Raw genomic sequence first — 18,820 nt, 5'->3', positions numbered from 1 at the left:
CAGTTAAATGGTAAATATTTAGCTCATTACCTTGCTTCATACAAACTTTACAAAGCTAATGAATAGACATTAAACTTATCTATAATTGTTTACCCAAAAATCCCTAAGTGGTAAACACCACCTTGGCCTGTTGGCCATTATTGGAGGCAATAAGTGCCTTTTTTAGCCATCCATTATGATCCATATGCTGTTATTGTTAGTAGGCTAATTGCAACATAAAAAATAACACCTCAAAAAAGACAAAAAAAGCTGAAAAAATAAAAAAAATCAAATAAATAAATAAAATCATAAAAAAAAATAAAAAAAAATCATTGATTTTTGATTTTTTTGATTTAAAAAAAAAAAAATAAAAAAATCACCAACCCTGGTTTTTTCAGACTTGATAGGTAGTGATTCTGATTTCCTAGTGTGGAATAAAGCCAGGTCTTGATTGGCATTTAGAGTGTGTACTAGCAAGTACGTAACTAATTTGAATAAAGTTACTAGCAAATCACTACTTTCTATGGTTCCCTGACATGTCATCTTTTGAGAATTTGATCACAGACATTACTTCAGCAATTCACCATTGCAAATTTCATCACCATAAAATTTCATCATTGCATGAAGTGCATTTTGCATATATTCATTCATTTGGGTAAAACCTAACCTAACATTTGTGTGCGTCATCTAATGAATTTGTTTTTGCCTTCAATCTAACCACAGGATGGTATATATATATCACTGTTATAATAAATGTTAGTTATTATATGCTGGTATCTGATTGCTCAGTATGTTAATTACTAAATTACAACTATTTATATACTTATTTTTGCAAAATGCATTTTGACCAATGGAGAAATGTTATGGTGTTGAAATGTGCAATGTCCAAGGATGAATTTCTTTATTGATGAAATGTGTCAATGATGATATGTCTCCTATGACAAGGTGTCTGGCCAACCCTTTCTACATGTATACAAATCTTTAAGATTTGAATGTTTTACATACTAAAACAAATGTTAGCAATATTTTCAAATCTTTCCCAACTTATTTAAAAATTATATAAATATCATTATTACAGGAAGACATCTTGACATCAAGAAGTACATAATTTTCCATGTTATGGATGGCAATGAATTTTAGGCAGGAGCTTTCAAGTTCTGTTTGAAATTGACTGGACTAAAATTTGCCTTTCTGCTGCTGCTGAGGCTGATCATCATGGGTGACAAAGCTGTGAGGAAATAAATTAAGAACTATGTTTATTATTAATTTTTTCTTGTTATTTGTTCAATTGAATATTTGAATTCTTTTCTGTGTTTAATGTTTGTAGTGGATAGAATTTAAGTGCATTTATTAGCAAAATCTCAGAAGTGTTGATCTATAAAAACTACTTGATGAATTAACCTTTAACCCTTTGGCACCCAAGTATAGAAATATGCAGAAATTAAAATTTCAGAATCTAATACAAAAAAAAAAAACATGAACAATTATAAGATATATTTACTGGTATAAATTTTCCCATAATTTTGCACATTTGTGCAGTAAGATGTTGCAGAAGAATCTATGAAATACAGTCACTGCACTACAAAGTTAGATGTACTGTAATACAAATTTAAACATTCAACAATCTAACTTCAATTTAATTCTATTTCATTATCTTTCTTTAATTTGTTGAACTGATGTGTATCATGTGTTACTTCCATCATTGTAAAAATATGCAAAAAGAGCATTGATTTCCTTTTCTAAGTCAGACATTTCATTGAAATGTTCATATTTTGATTTTTGGCCATGGTAGGATACAATAGAATACTGGTCCCATGATTGGTGGTTGGCATAGGCATTGTAGCATAGCCAAGAACACACCAGGGCTGTGGTGGGTCTTGCTGGGCATAGATTTGAAGTGACTATACATGGTCACTTGCCTGTGAAGAGGGGTTAATGACTAGGCATTGTGCAATTACAGATTTTCCAGCCATTTATGAGTTTTATTTATTTATTTTGCTTCTGTTATGTATTGAACAATATCATGTACAGTCATGAAATTTAGCTTTGACTTACTCTAATACTCTTTGTACAGGAGTTTGTGCGGTGCATCTGGATGCGCTTGGGAGTTGGAGATGATGGCTTCTTATCAATGGCTGATCTCACCAAAGTTTGCCATGCTATTGGCATGGAAGATGATGCTAAGGAAGTGAGTTATCAGTGCTAGCAAACTTGGGGCATAGTATTTTCTATAGCTTTTGCTGTACTGGCATTTGAAACAGGAATGATTTTTATGTGTTATATTCTTTTTCAAATAATGTATGTATCTTGTGTGTGTATATATAGAATTCGTTTTATAATCAAGCTATCTAAATCTCATATATAATGGGATGCATTCGTTAATAGGTCATTAGGATCTGCCTTATTTTTTTAAATGGATACTATGTCACTATGTCAATTGCCTTGCTTTGTGGTCTATTGAGTACCAAAGTGTATTGTACCGTACTGCCTTCAGGTAAAAACAAAATTTGAGTTTTATTGGATAATGATGTGCTGGAGCAAAGAAATGAAGTAGTACTTTCCTTTCTCAATTCGTTTTTTAAATTAACAAGTCTGCAGTTGTATCTTTTAAAACCTTATATTTTTGAAAATATAAATACATTCTTATTGATTGTATTATTATTGAATTTGAAAGGATTTAGAATTTTCATCAACCCAAAATGGCTCTCACTTTAGCTTGAGGTTAGCCACTAGCACTTACTTGAATATCTAATAAATTTACTCTATTTTGATGTGTAAAAGTTGAATCAAAATATATGTTTGATTGTTATCCTTCTAATAAACTTGACTGACGTTCTTGAACTGATATCGTTTCTGAGATCATGGGAATGCTTCATCATTTATTTTTCTTGTATAGGTCCAGTTAACTTATGTTCATACAAATTTTTTCCCCTGCAGCTCTTCACGAGGTTGGATCTTGATGGTGATGGAAGAATCAGTTTTGCAGAGTTCCTCCACCTCTTCCAGAAGCGCACGCCAGAGATGAGCATCACCAATGGCCAGACCTCCGTCCCAGCTCCACCAACCTCCCCTCAAAGCATTTCCTCTACAACATCTGGCTCGGTTTGGCAGGTTTCTGTGACAATCCATCTTGTTATAGCAACTTTCTTATTTTTCAGAGAGTGAAATAATTAATCATTAATAAGGAATTGGTTACAAAATATTGCATATTGAGGCATCAGAAGACATGAATGAATGCAAAATTTGGATCTTAAAAAAATTTTTGTAAGCAACTTCATTTACAGCCTTACTTATATTGTCAGAATTCTGAGTGCAAAATGTGTCAAAATATCATTGAAATAAGCAAACATTAAATTTTATTTCTACTGCTATGTGTTTTTTAATGTTCATTCCATTTTATTGTAGTGTGAAGGCCGAGCAGCTAATGTAAGTAACAAGTCTGGGCGCAGTGTGAGTAGCATAACCAGCAGCGGCAGTGGTATCACAAAGAGTGGCATGCGGAACAGTGGGGGTGCAGTCGTCAGCCACTCAATGGACGAGTCTCCTATGGCTGGTGCTCTTGCACCTTTCCTAATGCCTAGTGAAGCTGCTGGCTCCTCGCCTCGTACTTCATCCAGGTCACCTTCTGCTCTCACCAGTAGAGGCACTCCTGTCTCGTCAAATCAGTTATTATTTTGTCTGCTTCATGAAAATTTCTAAATTTTTGTACCCTCAGAGACCTTAATCCTTGAACTAATCTAACTTTGAACTAATTATTGTTAATATTTTTTTTTTGGGGGGAGGGGCTTCGATTGAATTTTTAGTTAGAAAACATATATTTTAGTATTTCTCTTGATTTATGTTCCGAGTTATTAATGTTTAGAATTCTGCCTTTTAGGATTTCATTATTTTTCCTTATACTTTGTGGCAGACAACATGCCACTTAAATTCTGAAGCTGAGTCTTGGACCACAGGAGCATCGGTGTGTGGAGGCTGCTGCAGCGTTGGGAGAGCTGCGGGATCAGAGATGGTCAGGCTCTACTCCACTACCTTGGACTTCCCAGCTCTCCATCAGAAGAACTAGCCTTGCATGACCTGACGTCAGCCATAGAGGAAGAGTGCACTGCATCGCCAGATGAGTCTGAGTGCTCCTCTAGGAGAACCAGTGAACCTCCTTCTTCAGCTCTCGCCAACAGGCGCGCCCTGTGTTCTCTTCTATTGTTGGAAACAAAACACCTCAGGTGCATTAATTCATTTATATTTCGATATCAAATATTGAATTTTTATACAAATAATTGACTAATACCCAATAGGCCTGACAAAATATAATTTATTAATTTGCTTATTTATGAAAGTAAAGACACGTTGCCAACACATGCTATTTCCATGCAGCTTAAAAGTCTTTGTTTTCTTGCTAAACACACTAAATGCTACATTCATTTCTCCTTATTGCTATAAATTACAGTTTCATTATAAAGTGTTCATACTCCCTCAGGAGTGCTGTAGAAAGCGCCTGGTGCGAGCGTGACAAGCTGCGTGCAGATCTGGCGCACACGTCGCACCGCTTGTCCAGCCAAGCACAGGAGCTTGACGACCACACCATGGCGCTCGAGGCCACCGCGCACCAACACATCCAGTGAGAACCACATCAGAATATTTACATTTGTCCGCCAGTTGTAAAAGAGCCCCGTTGTTAATTTTACGCTAAAATGCGCGCTGGTGACGATTAGTTACAGGCTGCCCTAACTATTGAGTCTTTTTCCATCTTTATGTGATTTTAGTGAGTAATATGTTGGAGAAATACTATTTCTTCATTGATTGCATTTCTGCACCATATAACTGCATATATTGTTTGGTTAGTGTTAAGTATATTAATTATCTATGTTAGAATTCATGTGAATCATCTGCTACAAAATGTTTATGCAGGAGTGTTGAGAAGCAGCATCAGGAGGCAGTGAGGGCCCTGCAAGAGCGACTGTATGGCGAGCGTGAGGCCAAAGAACAAGCCATCGCTGCTCTTGCCGACGCTAATAAGAGGGCTGACCATCTGCAGCAACAACTCAACAAGTCACGCGACCTCTTGGGGCAGACTGAGCAGGTTTGGCCTCCTTGTCTTAATAATCTTGATGGCGCTTTTTGTGCTAGGTTCCATTTAGATTGTGGGTGAAGAAATCTGTAATACCTGCAGCCAAACTGTAGAAAATCTGAATTTTATCTACTTATTGGACCTATGAAGAAATATATGAAATATCTTGCGATTGTATTGCCACCATGATGTGTTACCTGTCAATCCTGAAGTCTGTAGATGATTGCTGGACTGCTTCTCTGAAATCTTTCCTATTGTAAATTTTTCATTGCTGTTTTATTCATCACCTGACTTTGATCTCCTTGTACAGGCATGCGAACGACTGGAACTTGAAAACCACGAGTTAACCACTAAAATGAACGCAATGAACGCTTCCCTTGCTGATGCCGCTGCTCTCAACGTCAAGCTACAGCGCAGGGTCCGTTTCATCTGAATTAAATTGTCATCTGTATTAAAGTCTTGTGTTTGTATTTGTGATAGTTTTCTCCATTGTGAAGTGTGCCACAATTAAAGTTTTCTGTCAGTTTGCATTAAGTTTGTATACTCATTGCAGGTGATTTTTTTAATCTTAATTAACTTAATTCACTCCATAAATCCTCTGTGCTCATCAACATTACTTGCTAATAAACTAAAGCTTCTTGAACGTACTTCCCATAAATAAACTTTCCGCTAATTTTTTGTTCAAAATAATTCACGCATTGAATTTTACTATAAAAAGTATCGTTCATTCTGTTTATTTGTGGCATGTTATAGTTTCAACTATATTTACTTAGGTTGGTTTTGTTTTTATTGGCTTGTTGCTGCATTAAGAAATCTTTTCTACATTGTTTTGGTCTGGGGCTTACTTAGAAACCTGTCCTACATTGTGTTTGTCCAGGTCTTACTTAGAAACCTGTCATATTGTGTTAGCCCAGGGCTTAATAAATATTTTGCATTGATGTGGCTCAGCAGCAAGACCACCAAGAAGGAGATGAGCACGGCGATGAGCGAGGAGTTGGTTTTTTGGCTGGCGAATGCCCTGGCGATGACGCTGAGTGGCGGGAACTGTGCGCTCAGCTTGCCAAGCTGCGCCATGACAATCAGGCCCTCAGAGACAGCAATGACGAGCTCCAGGCCAGAGTGGAGCAGCTAACCCTGCACCCGTCGCACCGGGGAATGCTCAGGTAATGGCGTGCATCTCTAGAATTACGTCATATAATATTCTAATGGCGTCATTTAATACTAAAGTCATATAATATTCATTGGAAAAGGGCAGTGTAATTTTGTATTGAAACCACATTAAGGCGAAGAGGGCAAGTGTGAGATTCGTTAAAAAATAACTACGATTAGGCCTATTTCCTCCATAAACTTGTGTGTGACACCATAACTATGCCATCATGGGCCATGTTTGTCATCAGGCTGATTTATAGCACTTCTTGATTGCAGCGTTGGAGAAATGAGCCTCGATGGTACTTGTATAGGAGATTATTTACTACCTGCCGGACCCAACACCAGCATTTCCAGCACAGTAATCGCCAGCTCTCCACGGGAAAATTCGCATCCCTCTGCTAATCTGTCCAGGTGACGACTATCACTGTACTCCATCCAGCTCATGGTTTTAGACGATAGTCTGGTGACAGAAAACTGTCTTGCAGATTTTCATTCCTTAATTATCCCATATTCGTGTTTTTGATACTCTATTTTTAGCGCATTTTCTCATTTATGGAAAAAATGCACTATTGTGCTCGCCATGTCCGTCTGTCCGTCCGTCCGTGACCTCAAGTTTTCGTCGACGAGAAAATGCGCTCTCTGTCACTCACTGCAGTGAGTACTGAGTTATATTTTTTTAGTATTGTATGCTGATTTCTGGAACATTTTTCCTTTTTACCTCTTTCAGGGCTTGTTTCTTAGCCTGTCGTATGCTGCCGACATCTTTTACTTGTCATACTATAACCTTTAATTGAGTACGTAATAAAAAATTGTATCAAGCTCTCCCACCTTGCAATGCTTTTACGAAATTGTACTGCCTTAACTCACGATCACTGATCATAGCAGCGAGCAACCCGCCTGGAGCAGTGCTGGGATCAAGCGTCCCGCGGTGGGCAGCAGCGATGAAGTTTCGTGGAGCTCCCCACACGACGTGAGCAGCGCCTGTCGTCGTAGTTCCCCTGACCTCCTTAGCCCACGAGCTGGCAAGATCGCGCGCTGCGCGTCCTCGCCTCCACCTCCTTATTCTTCGTCAGCAGGTCATTAGGCTCACAATCATGTTTTGTTCTCGTCGGTTTGTTGAAAATTCTCCTATATTTAGAGATGCTGTGACAGAATATTTCAATGTAAATTAGTATTTACCTTAGATTTCAACCCTTCTGTGCTCCTAACCTGCTTTTCTCTGTTTTATTCACCATCTCATACCAATACCTGCTCATCTTTTTCTGAAAAAAAAAAAATAAATGTCATTGAAGAACCATTCTAACTATAGTTTTCTGACAGTCCTAGGCATGGGTGCATATGGCAGCAGCTCGCAGCCAGCTTCGTTGGAGCTGCACCTGACGTCACTGAGCAGCGGTGGCAGCCACATTGACGAGCACGGCAGCGTTCGGGACGCGTTCGATCACCGACGCGTGGCCAGCGCCAGCAGCGTTGTGAGTGATGCTTCCGCAAACGTTAAAATTTGTTATCTACCAACGTCATCTGGAGAATTGTTTGACTTATTGAAAATTTATTTGCCATCTTACGCTGATTTTACATTTTTATATGAATTTCCAGTTTTGCTGAAATATTTGCTAATGTGCTAGCTTTCTGATTGTTCCGGATGCTGTATGAACAAACTAGTTTCTGTGCTTGTGGAAGTAAGCCTCGCTCGTCAAGTCATAAAATGTATCTGATTTGAAATAAGAAAAATATTGTTGCTCATCAGATGACAAGTAACGCTCTGAGCAGCGAAAGCATCTCTTCAGCGTCGGCAAGTGCCCCACAGTCCTCTAGGTGAGTTTCAACCTGTTATTCGGTCTGCACATCACAGTGCCGGTTGTGCGAGTGGGTAATTGAGTTTTTCACTCATTTCTTATTAATCTTGACTCTCTGCCTCCGTCATTATACTGAATTCTATTTTTATGACCAAAATAGTTATTATCTGTGTTTGTAATAGGCGCAGCCGCAGCGGAGGTCTGGGGTCGGAGTTGGCGAGCGTGCGGGTGGAGGTCGCAGGGCTGGTGCAGCAGCGGCACCACTTGGCCGCGTGTGTGGCACGCCTGCAAATACAACTGGACGCACAGGTCAGGCCGCCTTGCAGCTTCATTTCATCAGTATTAATACATGCAAAAAAATAAAGAAATTGAGCGAATTCGAATATTTGCACATCAGTCTTTTGCAAATAAATTCATTTCAATGATGGATGGAAATGGATCCATTTTATTGCAACTGTTTTACAGGTTTCATGTTATATTTATTAGTATTTTATAGTTAATTTTCCCCTTTACTTATTGTTTTGATTTGGTCTTGTGTTTATATTCAGCTATCTCAGTGGGGCTGCTGGGAAAAAGCTCTCAAGAAGCTCATCAAAGAACTACAAACTGGAGAAAAATACGCAGAAGCTCAAAAGTCAAAGTCTCTACCGTCCTCTAGCAAGCCTCTAGCTAAAGTATCATCTGCTGACGATGTTTTCCTGCCTAACGTTCGCCCGTGCTTGTCTGACACATCTCTTGCCTCACATGAACATCAAGATGCAGTTCCTTGCACATCTTTTCTGCCGAAGCCTGGCCTAGACAGCCAAACCTCCACCAATAGAGATTCGGTATCTGCCGCTGCCGATGGTAAGGTTTCCGCGTCTCTTGATGATGTCGATGAAACTCCAAACGACAATCAGGCATCGGACGAGTCCAGTTATATTCAGGACAGTCCTCGCAAAGCCCCTGCGGACCTCTTGCCGCTTCTTACTTACCTGCGCTCAGCGGTGCGTGACCTGCAGCAGAAGGAGCTCGCGAAGCGTCACGTCCTGGAACAAGACCTCAGTGCTGCTGAGCGACAAAAAGCCCAACTTGAGGACAATCTAGCGCAACTTCAGGCCGAACTTCAGGTAAGTTGTTACTTCAAGAAAGCAAGAGCTCCTGTCTATGTACGCATTCCGTACGACGCTTGTGTTGTTTATTGTGGAAGACCGAAGACCAAATGGCGTATCTCCAAACATTGTTAAGACCAAACATTGTTTTATACTTCTTATTACCATAGTCCATTAATTAAAGACCAAACATTGTTCAACTTCTTAGTTTATAAAAAATATTTTCCAGTTTTTCCGTCACGTGTCGTACAACAATTTTTTTCCTTTAACTGCGTAGTCAGGTACACGTATTTTAGAGCTGAATGTTTCTTAGTGTCTAGAAGGAATTAATATTTTTCTCTGTGATCTAGGAATCTCTATTTTTTAATCACTATAGTAAGCAACATTTTTACCGTGATATCACATGAGATTTTTTTGCAGAGCGTGCGTGCAGAATTGGATAAAAGTGAAGATTATTGGCTACTGAAGCTCCAAGACGAGCAGGACTACTACGAAGAGGAGCGCCGCGTCTACGATCAGAAATTTGCTGAACTTGAGGCAAAAATTGTCCAGTACGAAACTGAAGAATTGAACAGAACTTCTAATGCTTCAAAACAGCGGCTCTCACCTATTGACGAGAGCTTACTTTTTGAGCAACAGGTGATCATGATATTAAACTCAGTTTTCACCGTACTGCAATATGTGTGATGTTCAGTTATGGGATTGCTTTTTATTATTTAAAACCGTTAACAACCTGATCATATTAAAGACACGACTATGGTTTTAATCTTTGTTATTTTAATTGATGATGAAACTTGTTCTGTATGATGTTAACAATTAAAACTTTGATTGAACCGTAGTTCAGCATTCCAATTTGATTCATATAATTGATCTAATTTAATAATTGTTACAGGTCAACGAACTTGAGCTCGAATTATTAGAAGCGCAAAGACTTCAATCTGCTGCTGAAGCGGAACGCAACGCAGCCATCGAGCTGCAAAGATTAGCAGAGGAACAACTTGCTAGCCTTTGGCAGGAAATTGAGAAAACGGATACCAAGGAATCACCCATGAATGTGGAGAGCGCTGAACAATGTGACCAAGCCGTGAACAATACTGATGCTATGGAGGAAATGTGCGTTCACGAGTCAAATCCAAAGCAGAACATTGAAATTTTTTTGGATAATACTGACAAGAATACAACTAACATTTCCTGTTCAAGCAGCTCCATGCCATGCAGCACTGAGACAGATGTTAACAAGTCGCTTAATACCAGCAATCCAGTTGCTGAAGAGAATCCCATTACTGCTAGTGAGACGACGGCCTCCAAAGATGTTGCTGTTCAAACTCTCGCACTGTTGGATCCCACTGAGGTTCATGTAAGCATCTTTATTCCACTAATATACTTAGAGTGAATCCACTTAAATAGCGTGATTATGTGATGAGGCGCGTTTATACTTCATGATTCTTCTTGTCCATACTTCATGAATGCAACGTTAATTTGCAAAATTTTTATTTTTTGCCTGGATGGAGGCAAGGTTTTCAAATTCTGACCACGCGTTTCCAGACGATGCTTCAGAGTCTCTTCTCTGGCTAAGAAATTTACTTAAAGGCTCTTTATTTATTCAGATTATTAGCCTACTTTTTTTAGCTCGTAACTTGAATTAATAGCGATTTTGTTAGCGTTTTGACTACATTACTGCAAAGGAGTTCTGCCTGCGTCTCAGTTCTGTAGTGGCCACTTAGTACACCATTATTATTAAACATTGCACTGTTATTGATCAGTTTTCAAGCTGTTGATGCTCAGCAATCAAACCCTTTTTGTTCAGCTATCATATACTCATTGGTCAGTATTTGGTTCAGCATTTACGATATAATTGTTTAAAATCATTTATGCTGTTAACTTTCACCATCTGAACGGCTAAGGGTAGAATTGCTGTTCACAGATGAATGGTGATCAGCACGATGCAGCACCAGCAGCACGTAGCCGAGGTGAGCAGCAGCAGCAGCAGGAGGTGATGCAGCAGCTGCAGGAGAGCTGTCAGCAGCTGCATGCCGCGCAGCACTCAGCTGCAGCTGGTGAGTGCTGCGCGATTTAACACAAAGAAATTAATGTAATATTTGTAAGATTCTGATGAGTTACGGATCAATAAATGCGATTTTTTTTGCTTGGAATATCAATAGAAGTTGAAAAGGTTGATATATGTTCATTTATTATACCCATTTAACTCTTTCTCGGGCACTCGTAGAATAATTATATAACTTAGCATATTTTTTGTTGAAACCAGTGTGTGTGGTTAGTTAAAAGATTAGCCCGTTTACAATCTTATCTAGGTGTATAATTCTGCGTATCATTTTATTCCGATTTTTTCTTTGACATTATTTATCATAGTATGAACTGTCGGGATTATATCACTATGTTTATGTCGCCGGCTTCCCAGGATACGAGTCAAAAACCCGACTCAAATTTGTTCAAACTGTTCTCATTTTGAATCTCGTAAATCAAGGAGTTCTGCTTTAAAACTATAATTAGTTTATTTGAAAACGAAAATCGTGCGTTATTGTAAAATGTCCATTCACTTTTTTTTTAATATTTGGTATGTTTGTACAGCTCGAGCACAGCTGGAGAAGCTGCACGCGCAGCTGCAGGAACACATGGAGAAGAGCCTCGCTACGCCAGCTGCTGGTAACGGTGCTGCTCTAGTGCCAGCGTCTGTGTTGGCTGCCTTCATCAAAGGTATCGCTAACATGTCGGAATATTAAACACTTATAAGTTCCCAGCTCATTCTTGGACGTAGATACTGATACGAGGCGTCCGCGAGGTGAAATCTTAAATCATTTTATGGTTTGACTATCAATGCTTGAAATCATTATCAAAGCCCATGGCCTGTTGATGAATTTAACTAGACTAGAGTCCTGAGTAAAATCTGGCGGGCACTGCCAGAAGAGCCCCTTGCATAGTATTTTGGAAAGTCGCTTTGGAAAAATGGGGCTCAGACTGGCCGAGATCGTGCCGTAACAATTGTTAATAGAACTTTTCTAACTAGGCAATTGTCTATGCATGTTTTAACCAAGTATAAAAGACAGCAACTTGCGTAGCAACAGGCATTGCCTATGAAAATAGAGACCTGGTGCTTCCATAGGTCCTCTTCAATATTTATATCTGATAAAATTTATATCTGATGATAGCCTAATTTATATCTGATCAAGTGCGGCCTTCAAGAGGTACCTTTTGCGTAACTACTGACTGATGCAAGATGTTGACGCGTACGAAGTGTCATTCAGGACCTTGAACTCGGAAGTTTCCTTATATTATAGTAACAATTTCCGTTAAAAATATTCGTGTACTTGAATGGATTTTTTATTTGTTTCTAATTTGTACAGCTTCTCACGTCGGACAAAAAAACAAGCTGGCTGAATATATAAATCTATCGATTTTGACAGTCAGTTTAGAAATGTATTCAATGTTTAGTGTACTAGTGTTTGTGTGGTGTTCTGCAATTTTTCTAGTTACATGTTTAAACTTGCATTTGAATAAATCAGTGAGGTCAAGCTTGTAATGAAATAACGATTGTTCGTGAGATGTTAATTTTTTATCCAGAGCGCCTAAATTCGTAAATATTTCAGCGAGACGAAGGAAAATTCGTGAAATTTCCACCATGTTCTTTATTTCGCATATTATTTTTCAAAATCATAGATTGGCATGAAATTTGACGTTGTTTTTGTGAATTTCTCGAAACGCTACCAGAAAATTCTTTCTCGGCTCCAGAAGAACTTTTCAAAATATTAAACTGTAATATTCATGTTTGTTGATGCGTGTGTGCAGGTTGCCGAGAGCACCAGCAGCTTCACGTTACTGAACTAGAAGCTGCTCTGGCCACAGCCCATCATCATCTCCAGCATCACGCTTCTCAGCACGCTCAGCAGGTTACTCTTTATATTTGATCATCATAGATTTTGTTTTTTTGTGTATTCCCTGCATTCTATAGGCGCGTTTACATGGGGTCAGTTGTGGCAGCCACTTAAAGTGTCGAGTACTCAGCGCTGCCAATTATCTGGCCACTGGCCTCGTGCTGAGGAGTATTGGCTGTTTCTGGGGGCACCAGCGAATATTTGCTACTTATTGACGAATTGGCATGTATTTAGAATAGTTGTAAACGTGTTTGGTTTTAGTCAATAGGTGCAAATATGATTAGTTTTAGTCAATAGGTGCAATCATGATTAGTTTTAGTCAATAGGTACAACCCCCCCGTGCCATCTCGCCCTTGTCGTGGGGGGGGGGTCCGGGACCACTACCCTATCATCAAGGCAAGCATCCGCCATATCTGGCGGGAACAGTGGCTGAACGTGGGAGAGAACAAACTAAGAGCAATTAAGGATTGTGTACGAGCGTGGAGTTCATCATACCAGAAATCCCGGAAGATGGAGGTAGCGCTGTGCAGACTAAGGATCGGTCACACGCGCCTCACTCACAGGTACCTGATCGAACGCCGTCCAATGCCGTATTGCAATGACTGTTTGGTACCCCTGACGGTCTTGCATGTTATGGCGGAGTGCCCGAGCCACAGTGATACCCGGCAAAACTACTACCCCAACACCACTGCTCTCAGCCCAAATGAAATGCTGTCTAGGATGCTCGGGGAAGTTCCCCGAAGCACCTTTAGAACTGACAACCTTAGACAATACCTAATCGAGTGTAACCTGCTGCCAGATATCTAGCACGGCACCTTGACAGAGGTCAGAAAAGACCCACACACCCGACAAGACGTCATATTCGTGTCATCATATTACTGGTTGAGATGAAATAGCAGAAGACGGATAGAACCTGCGCCTTGGAAATAAAGAAGCATACACCCTAGACCAGATGGATCAGGCCACGAGCCTGAAACCAACAAAGAAGCCTGCCGACCCTGCAAAACGAATATTGGACCTTCGGCGCGAAATAGACGACACTGATCTGAAGCGCTAGAAACCTCTCCCTACTACTACTACTACTCAATAGGTACAATCACGATTAGTTTTGTCAATAGGTGCAATTATGATTAGTTTCAGTCAATAGTTCAAATACATGGTTCAAACATTCTTGGTTTAAGTGGCCAATGCACGGTCAGTAGGTGGACACGTGACCAACTGACAGCCGCCTGATTGGCTGAGAATGAAGAGAGCTTAGATTCATTTAAAGACATGGTTCGCTTGGGTCTTACTTGTGTGGAGTTAGATACCTGACGAAATCTGATGAATTTTTTTCCGACTCCACATTTTTTGATCCAGCAGTCATAGACACCCATACACCATACTAGAACTATAGGTACTATCAAATGTACATACCATTTTTATTACCAAGTTAGTTTAAGGACAATAGCAATTTAAATTATCTGAAAAAATGTAATTCTTCGATTATAGTAATATTCGTGGTCAACTGACGGTAACTCTCGTTCCGCGGGGCTTGAACTACGAATAGCATTGACAACGTCTAATGTATCTACTACATTTCACAAAAAATTTTCGCAAGACATGTCTCTAATGTCTACTTTTAGATGTCTGGTACCCGAAATAATCATGCCAAAAACTGCTACTCTCACCTAACCACTGCGTGCTTTAAACACGGTGTGTACCGGTCATGGAAAACCTGAAAGTCATGGAATTTAATTTTTCATTTTCCTTGCCTGGAAAGTCATGGGATTTTATTTCAGGTTATGGAAAGTCATGGAATTTGCAAATAAATAAAGAAAAAAATTAATTGTTTTTCTGTGCTGTGTATGTTGACCCATTAATGCCGAGCGGTTTCATTTGGAACCAGCGGAGAAAAATTTATTCATAATAAAATTGTAAGATCAAATAAATATACAAGTGGATGCGTAGGTTTGATACACATCTTGTACATGGCAAAATTTGGTTCTGATGCGCTGACTACTCTCTTTTCCTTTAACATTCAAAGATTACTAGAACCAGGTCATGGAAAAGTAATGGAATTTTTTTCGAAATACCGGTACGCACCCTGATAAAAGACGCGATCTGGCGGCCAAACGTTAGAAAATATTGGAAGCTAATAATGGCGTCTTTTATATGCGTACATGACAATTCAACTATTGGCGGCCAGTTGCGGCCCCGCTGTCACAACTTGCCCCGTGTCAACGCACCTTTTCCTCCCTAAGTAGCTGGTGAATTTTTGCTGAAACAAGTGTTCATATTTTATATTATTTATGTATGGAGATTTATAGGTTTAGTTTCAGCAGCAAATTTCTATCGCTTGTTTACATAAGATTATCTACATTATTTTTTCTTGCAGATGCGTCGTGCTGAAAAAGCTGATAAACTCCTCGCTGGCATCTTCGTGGAGAACGCGGAGCTCATGCGCGCCTTACACCTCACAGAGGCGCGCCAAAAACGCGCTGAGCAAAAGCTGCGTTCAATCAACTAACTCACGTCTTCTCGGCCCGGTGGCGTCTTTTCGGCCCGTCCTGACGTCATCTCGGCCCGGCCTGGCGTCTTCTCGGCCCGACCTGGCGTCTCGGACCGTTTTGGCGCCTTATTTGATCAGACTTGACATACTCCTGACCCAGATATTGGATACCACTTATTTATTCTTTAAATGAAACTCTCTTCAAACGTGCAGCTTCAAATCACTCATCCATGTAACGTAATCTGACACTCATTATCTTATTCTTATATAAAAAATTGAGATTTCATCAAGAATTTGCTCGAATTTCCTCAGGTTCACAAAGTGCATCATTTTATGAATTTCATGACCGAATTTTTGCAATAATCATATATGCTATTCGTATAGTATCGCTAATGGTTTGTCTCTCTTTTGGCTTCAAATGAAGAGTATGGTTTATACAATTAACAATGTTCTCATATGAACATAACCTCTATGTGTAGGTTAAGGCTTTCTCTTCGTTTACTTCGACACATTGCACCTCATAAATGTATAATTATTTCTGACTCTATGTAAATTCTATGGATTCTATATATATCTGTAAATATTGTGTTTATGTTGTGTGTTTGATTATTTAGACAGTAGTTAATTATACTTGGAATAGTACGAGTAAATTTCACAATTACCTACGCAAATGTTCATTACATCATCGAGTTATAGATGTTATAATCATCGCCTTTGGAAAGAATTCAAATAATATTATTCAGATCGAAGTCTCTTCCTTGGGTCAAAAATTGTGTCTCTTTGAACTTAACATAAAATATTTTAAATAGATGTTCAACTTATGTAGGAAGTTTTGAAAACTATAGGAAGTATAATCGAGTGATTAAATCGGTATATGAGTGACTTTATGAATAATTGTTGAAAAATTGGCACTTTTGTAGTAAGTTACTTGACTTTTCTATGCCATGTTAGCGGAATTTTTGTCTGTAATGGTAGCATATATATTACAAACACTGTTTTATCGTGTTATGTGGCGGGTCTATGCTACCATTGTGCCTGTAATGATAGCATATATATTACAGACACTATTGCATCGTGGCGTGTTGATATTACAGACACTGTTTTATCCTGTTGTGTATAATGTCTGTGTAATCTGCCATCTTGTAACACAGTTTCCCGCTATAGACGCTGTGTCAACCAAGACTCACTTACGCATCCGTCCGTAAACTGTAGAGTTAGTTTATTCTGTCCGTTTTCCGTTTGAATCTATTGTCATGGTATGTTAATGTTTAACAATTCTTAGTGTTGTGTCTGTTTTCCAAAATTTATCTGCCATGTTTTTTTAAGAAAGAGGATTTTGCTGTAGTCCTAATCAATTTTCGTATGATCAGCGCCTTATGATACCTTAAATTTGTTATTAAGATGACTCAAAGATATTAAGAAGACTCGTATTCTATACATTGATTGCTTTATTAAAACAGAGTCACAAATATTTGCATCGTCTTATAACGTGTGTTATGTTCACTTGAAATTTTGTGCTATTTGTTTTTCCCTCGCCCTGTTGTTCTGAAGAAGCCCTGACAAAATGTTTTTATCTCGCCCCCCGTATCTGTTGACTGGATTTTGCTGTTCGGCCCAACACTTCTTTGTGAGGGTTTTTGAACGATCTTCTCACTTGGTGTTGGGTATGAATTTTTATGGCTTGACGTAAACTATATCTACGTTTAAACAATTATTTTTTTCAATCGTTGATGTAATATTACGTTACCATTGCACAAAACTCAATAACCTAACCTTGAGGTCTCGTACAAATGTGATATAGAAAATGCCTTATTTTTCGATCATTTTACTAGTAGGTTCATTAAAAGTGCGTTAGCATTCCTTGCATAGATTGTCTTTTTGCGCTTCTCTTCCACAGTTCTGGACTGTATACTTGCAGATTGTTGCCGAAATAATATACGTTGTTATTTCTACACCAATCCTAGTGAATTAGGTCAGTCAGCTAACTTATCAGGCTTTTGACTGACTGATCTGATTAACCTGATCAGGTTAATCATTAACCTGACTGACAGGCTTTTGATCAGGTTAATCACTAACAGCATTCGCCGTTCCCAGCGCGTTAATTACTGGCTGGGTAAATGTTTTCGGTTGGCCATACCCGTGTATTATATAAGATGAATGTTTCAGAACTCTTGTTCACTCAATATTTATATTCGTCAAATTGGCTCTTGTTTGGCATCTTTTGGTAGTAAAACTCATGAGCAGGTTGAAAAAGTGAAACTTGTTTCAATTTAACATTGGATTATTCATGGTATAGTTCAGTTTACGTTTTCTTCGATCTGTTCGTACTTTTATGAGAGGAACTTTGTACCAGTATTGTAGTTGCCGTCCGCTTGGTAAACTCAGTATCTTCTTATTTGCCCTGAATGACGAAATAATCCCAGTTCCTGTCACGATCATGGCCGGTTTCACCACGAGTGTTCAGAAGCTCACGACTTGACATGATCACGACTTGCTGATCTAATTCCTATATTCTGTTTACAATTTCCTTTGCTAACTCTCATTGAATTATTGATTTCTCAAATTTTTTAAATTAAAAATATCCATTTGTTTCTTGGTCTGATCTCCTAGTATACTTTTTTTCTGTAGACTTTATATCAATTGTAAACATTTTTTCAAAAGACAATATCGCAATAACAATTCACTTTTTACATTTCATTTTTCATCGAGTTTTAACTTTATGATTGTCTGATTTACCACAAATAACCCTCTGCGAATTGACAAAATTTCATGTTAACGGCCTTTATTGAAAGATATGCTCTTAGTTGTGCTGGCTATCCTGTTGCTCACATATTCTACAATTCACCTGTACAAATTTTACTTCAATTTTGTTTTCTTTCTATGCATCTCGAGAACGTTCTAATAGATAGTTCTATTTTAATTATCATTTTGTAGCGTTCATTGATTTATCTGCAATCTGTTACATTATATTCTGACATCAAAATTGTATTAATTCCTCGATCTTAATGAGAGCGTCCAAACATACCGGTTTTAGTTCTAAAACGGCGGTTATTCGTTATAGGTGTCAGTGTTTATTCGACACTTGCCTTGTGTTAATTCTACCGAGTAATTACAACGAATTTTTGTTAACAATTAACTTCGTTTATGTATGCCGCGGCATGACCACAGCTTACATATTCCGCACGGGACGTGAACATGAGGCAAATGCCACAAAAATTGCATAATCTCATACCCGAGGCGCTGGTTTCTGTTGATGTTTGATTCAGCATTGTCAGGGATCAGAATATTCATGTTTGTTACTACATCAAATGTAAAGATCACATCGTTTTCGCTTTGACTAAATTTCAAATATTCATGAA

At 38.7% G+C, this 18,820-nt stretch overlaps 1 protein-coding gene across 3 annotated transcripts; it reads left to right on the top strand.

The window, feature by feature from the left end:
• The first annotated feature begins 633 nt into the window (after positions 1–633).
• LOC108671964 (ninein) lies at positions 634–18,444 on the top strand. 3 transcript variants are annotated; one of them, XM_047885087.1, is made up of 21 exons: positions 634–1,209; positions 2,054–2,167; positions 2,917–3,090; positions 3,385–3,596; positions 3,933–4,199; positions 4,454–4,594; positions 4,885–5,056; positions 5,355–5,462; positions 5,996–6,207; positions 6,470–6,604; positions 7,076–7,269; positions 7,514–7,665; positions 7,941–8,008; positions 8,172–8,298; positions 8,538–9,098; positions 9,501–9,719; positions 9,973–10,437; positions 11,005–11,137; positions 11,670–11,795; positions 12,885–12,985; positions 15,348–18,444. In XM_047885087.1, exons 1-21 carry the CDS (start codon positions 1,195–1,197, stop codon positions 15,477–15,479), a joined length of 3,828 nt encoding a protein of 1,275 aa, XP_047741043.1. In that variant the 5' UTR covers positions 634–1,194; the 3' UTR covers positions 15,480–18,444. The 3 variants fall into 3 exon arrangements, with proteins under 3 accessions (XP_047741043.1, XP_047741044.1, XP_018015056.1); XM_047885088.1 differs by having other exon boundaries at positions 5,993–6,207; positions 7,079–7,269; XM_018159567.2 differs by having other exon boundaries at positions 5,993–6,207.
• Positions 18,445–18,820: the final 376 nt, after the last annotated feature.

The sequence above is a fragment of the Hyalella azteca genome, unplaced genomic scaffold (assembly GCF_000764305.2).
Source record: "Hyalella azteca isolate HAZT.00-mixed unplaced genomic scaffold, Hazt_2.0.2 contig16900, whole genome shotgun sequence".
Lineage (NCBI taxonomy): Eukaryota > Metazoa > Arthropoda > Malacostraca > Amphipoda > Hyalellidae > Hyalella > Hyalella azteca.
The sequence above is the reverse complement of the archived record's forward strand: the minus strand, read 5'-3'. Positions and strand labels throughout refer to the sequence as shown.

Coding starts and splice junctions, on each gene's coding strand:
- LOC108671964 (XM_018159567.2), top strand. Junction 3,091..3,384: donor CATCTGGCTCGGTTTGGCAG/GTTTCTGTGACA, acceptor ATTTTATTGTAG/TGTGAAGGCCGAGCAGCTAA. Junction 11,138..11,669: donor GCAGCACTCAGCTGCAGCTG/GTGAGTGCTGCG, acceptor ATGTTTGTACAG/CTCGAGCACAGCTGGAGAAG.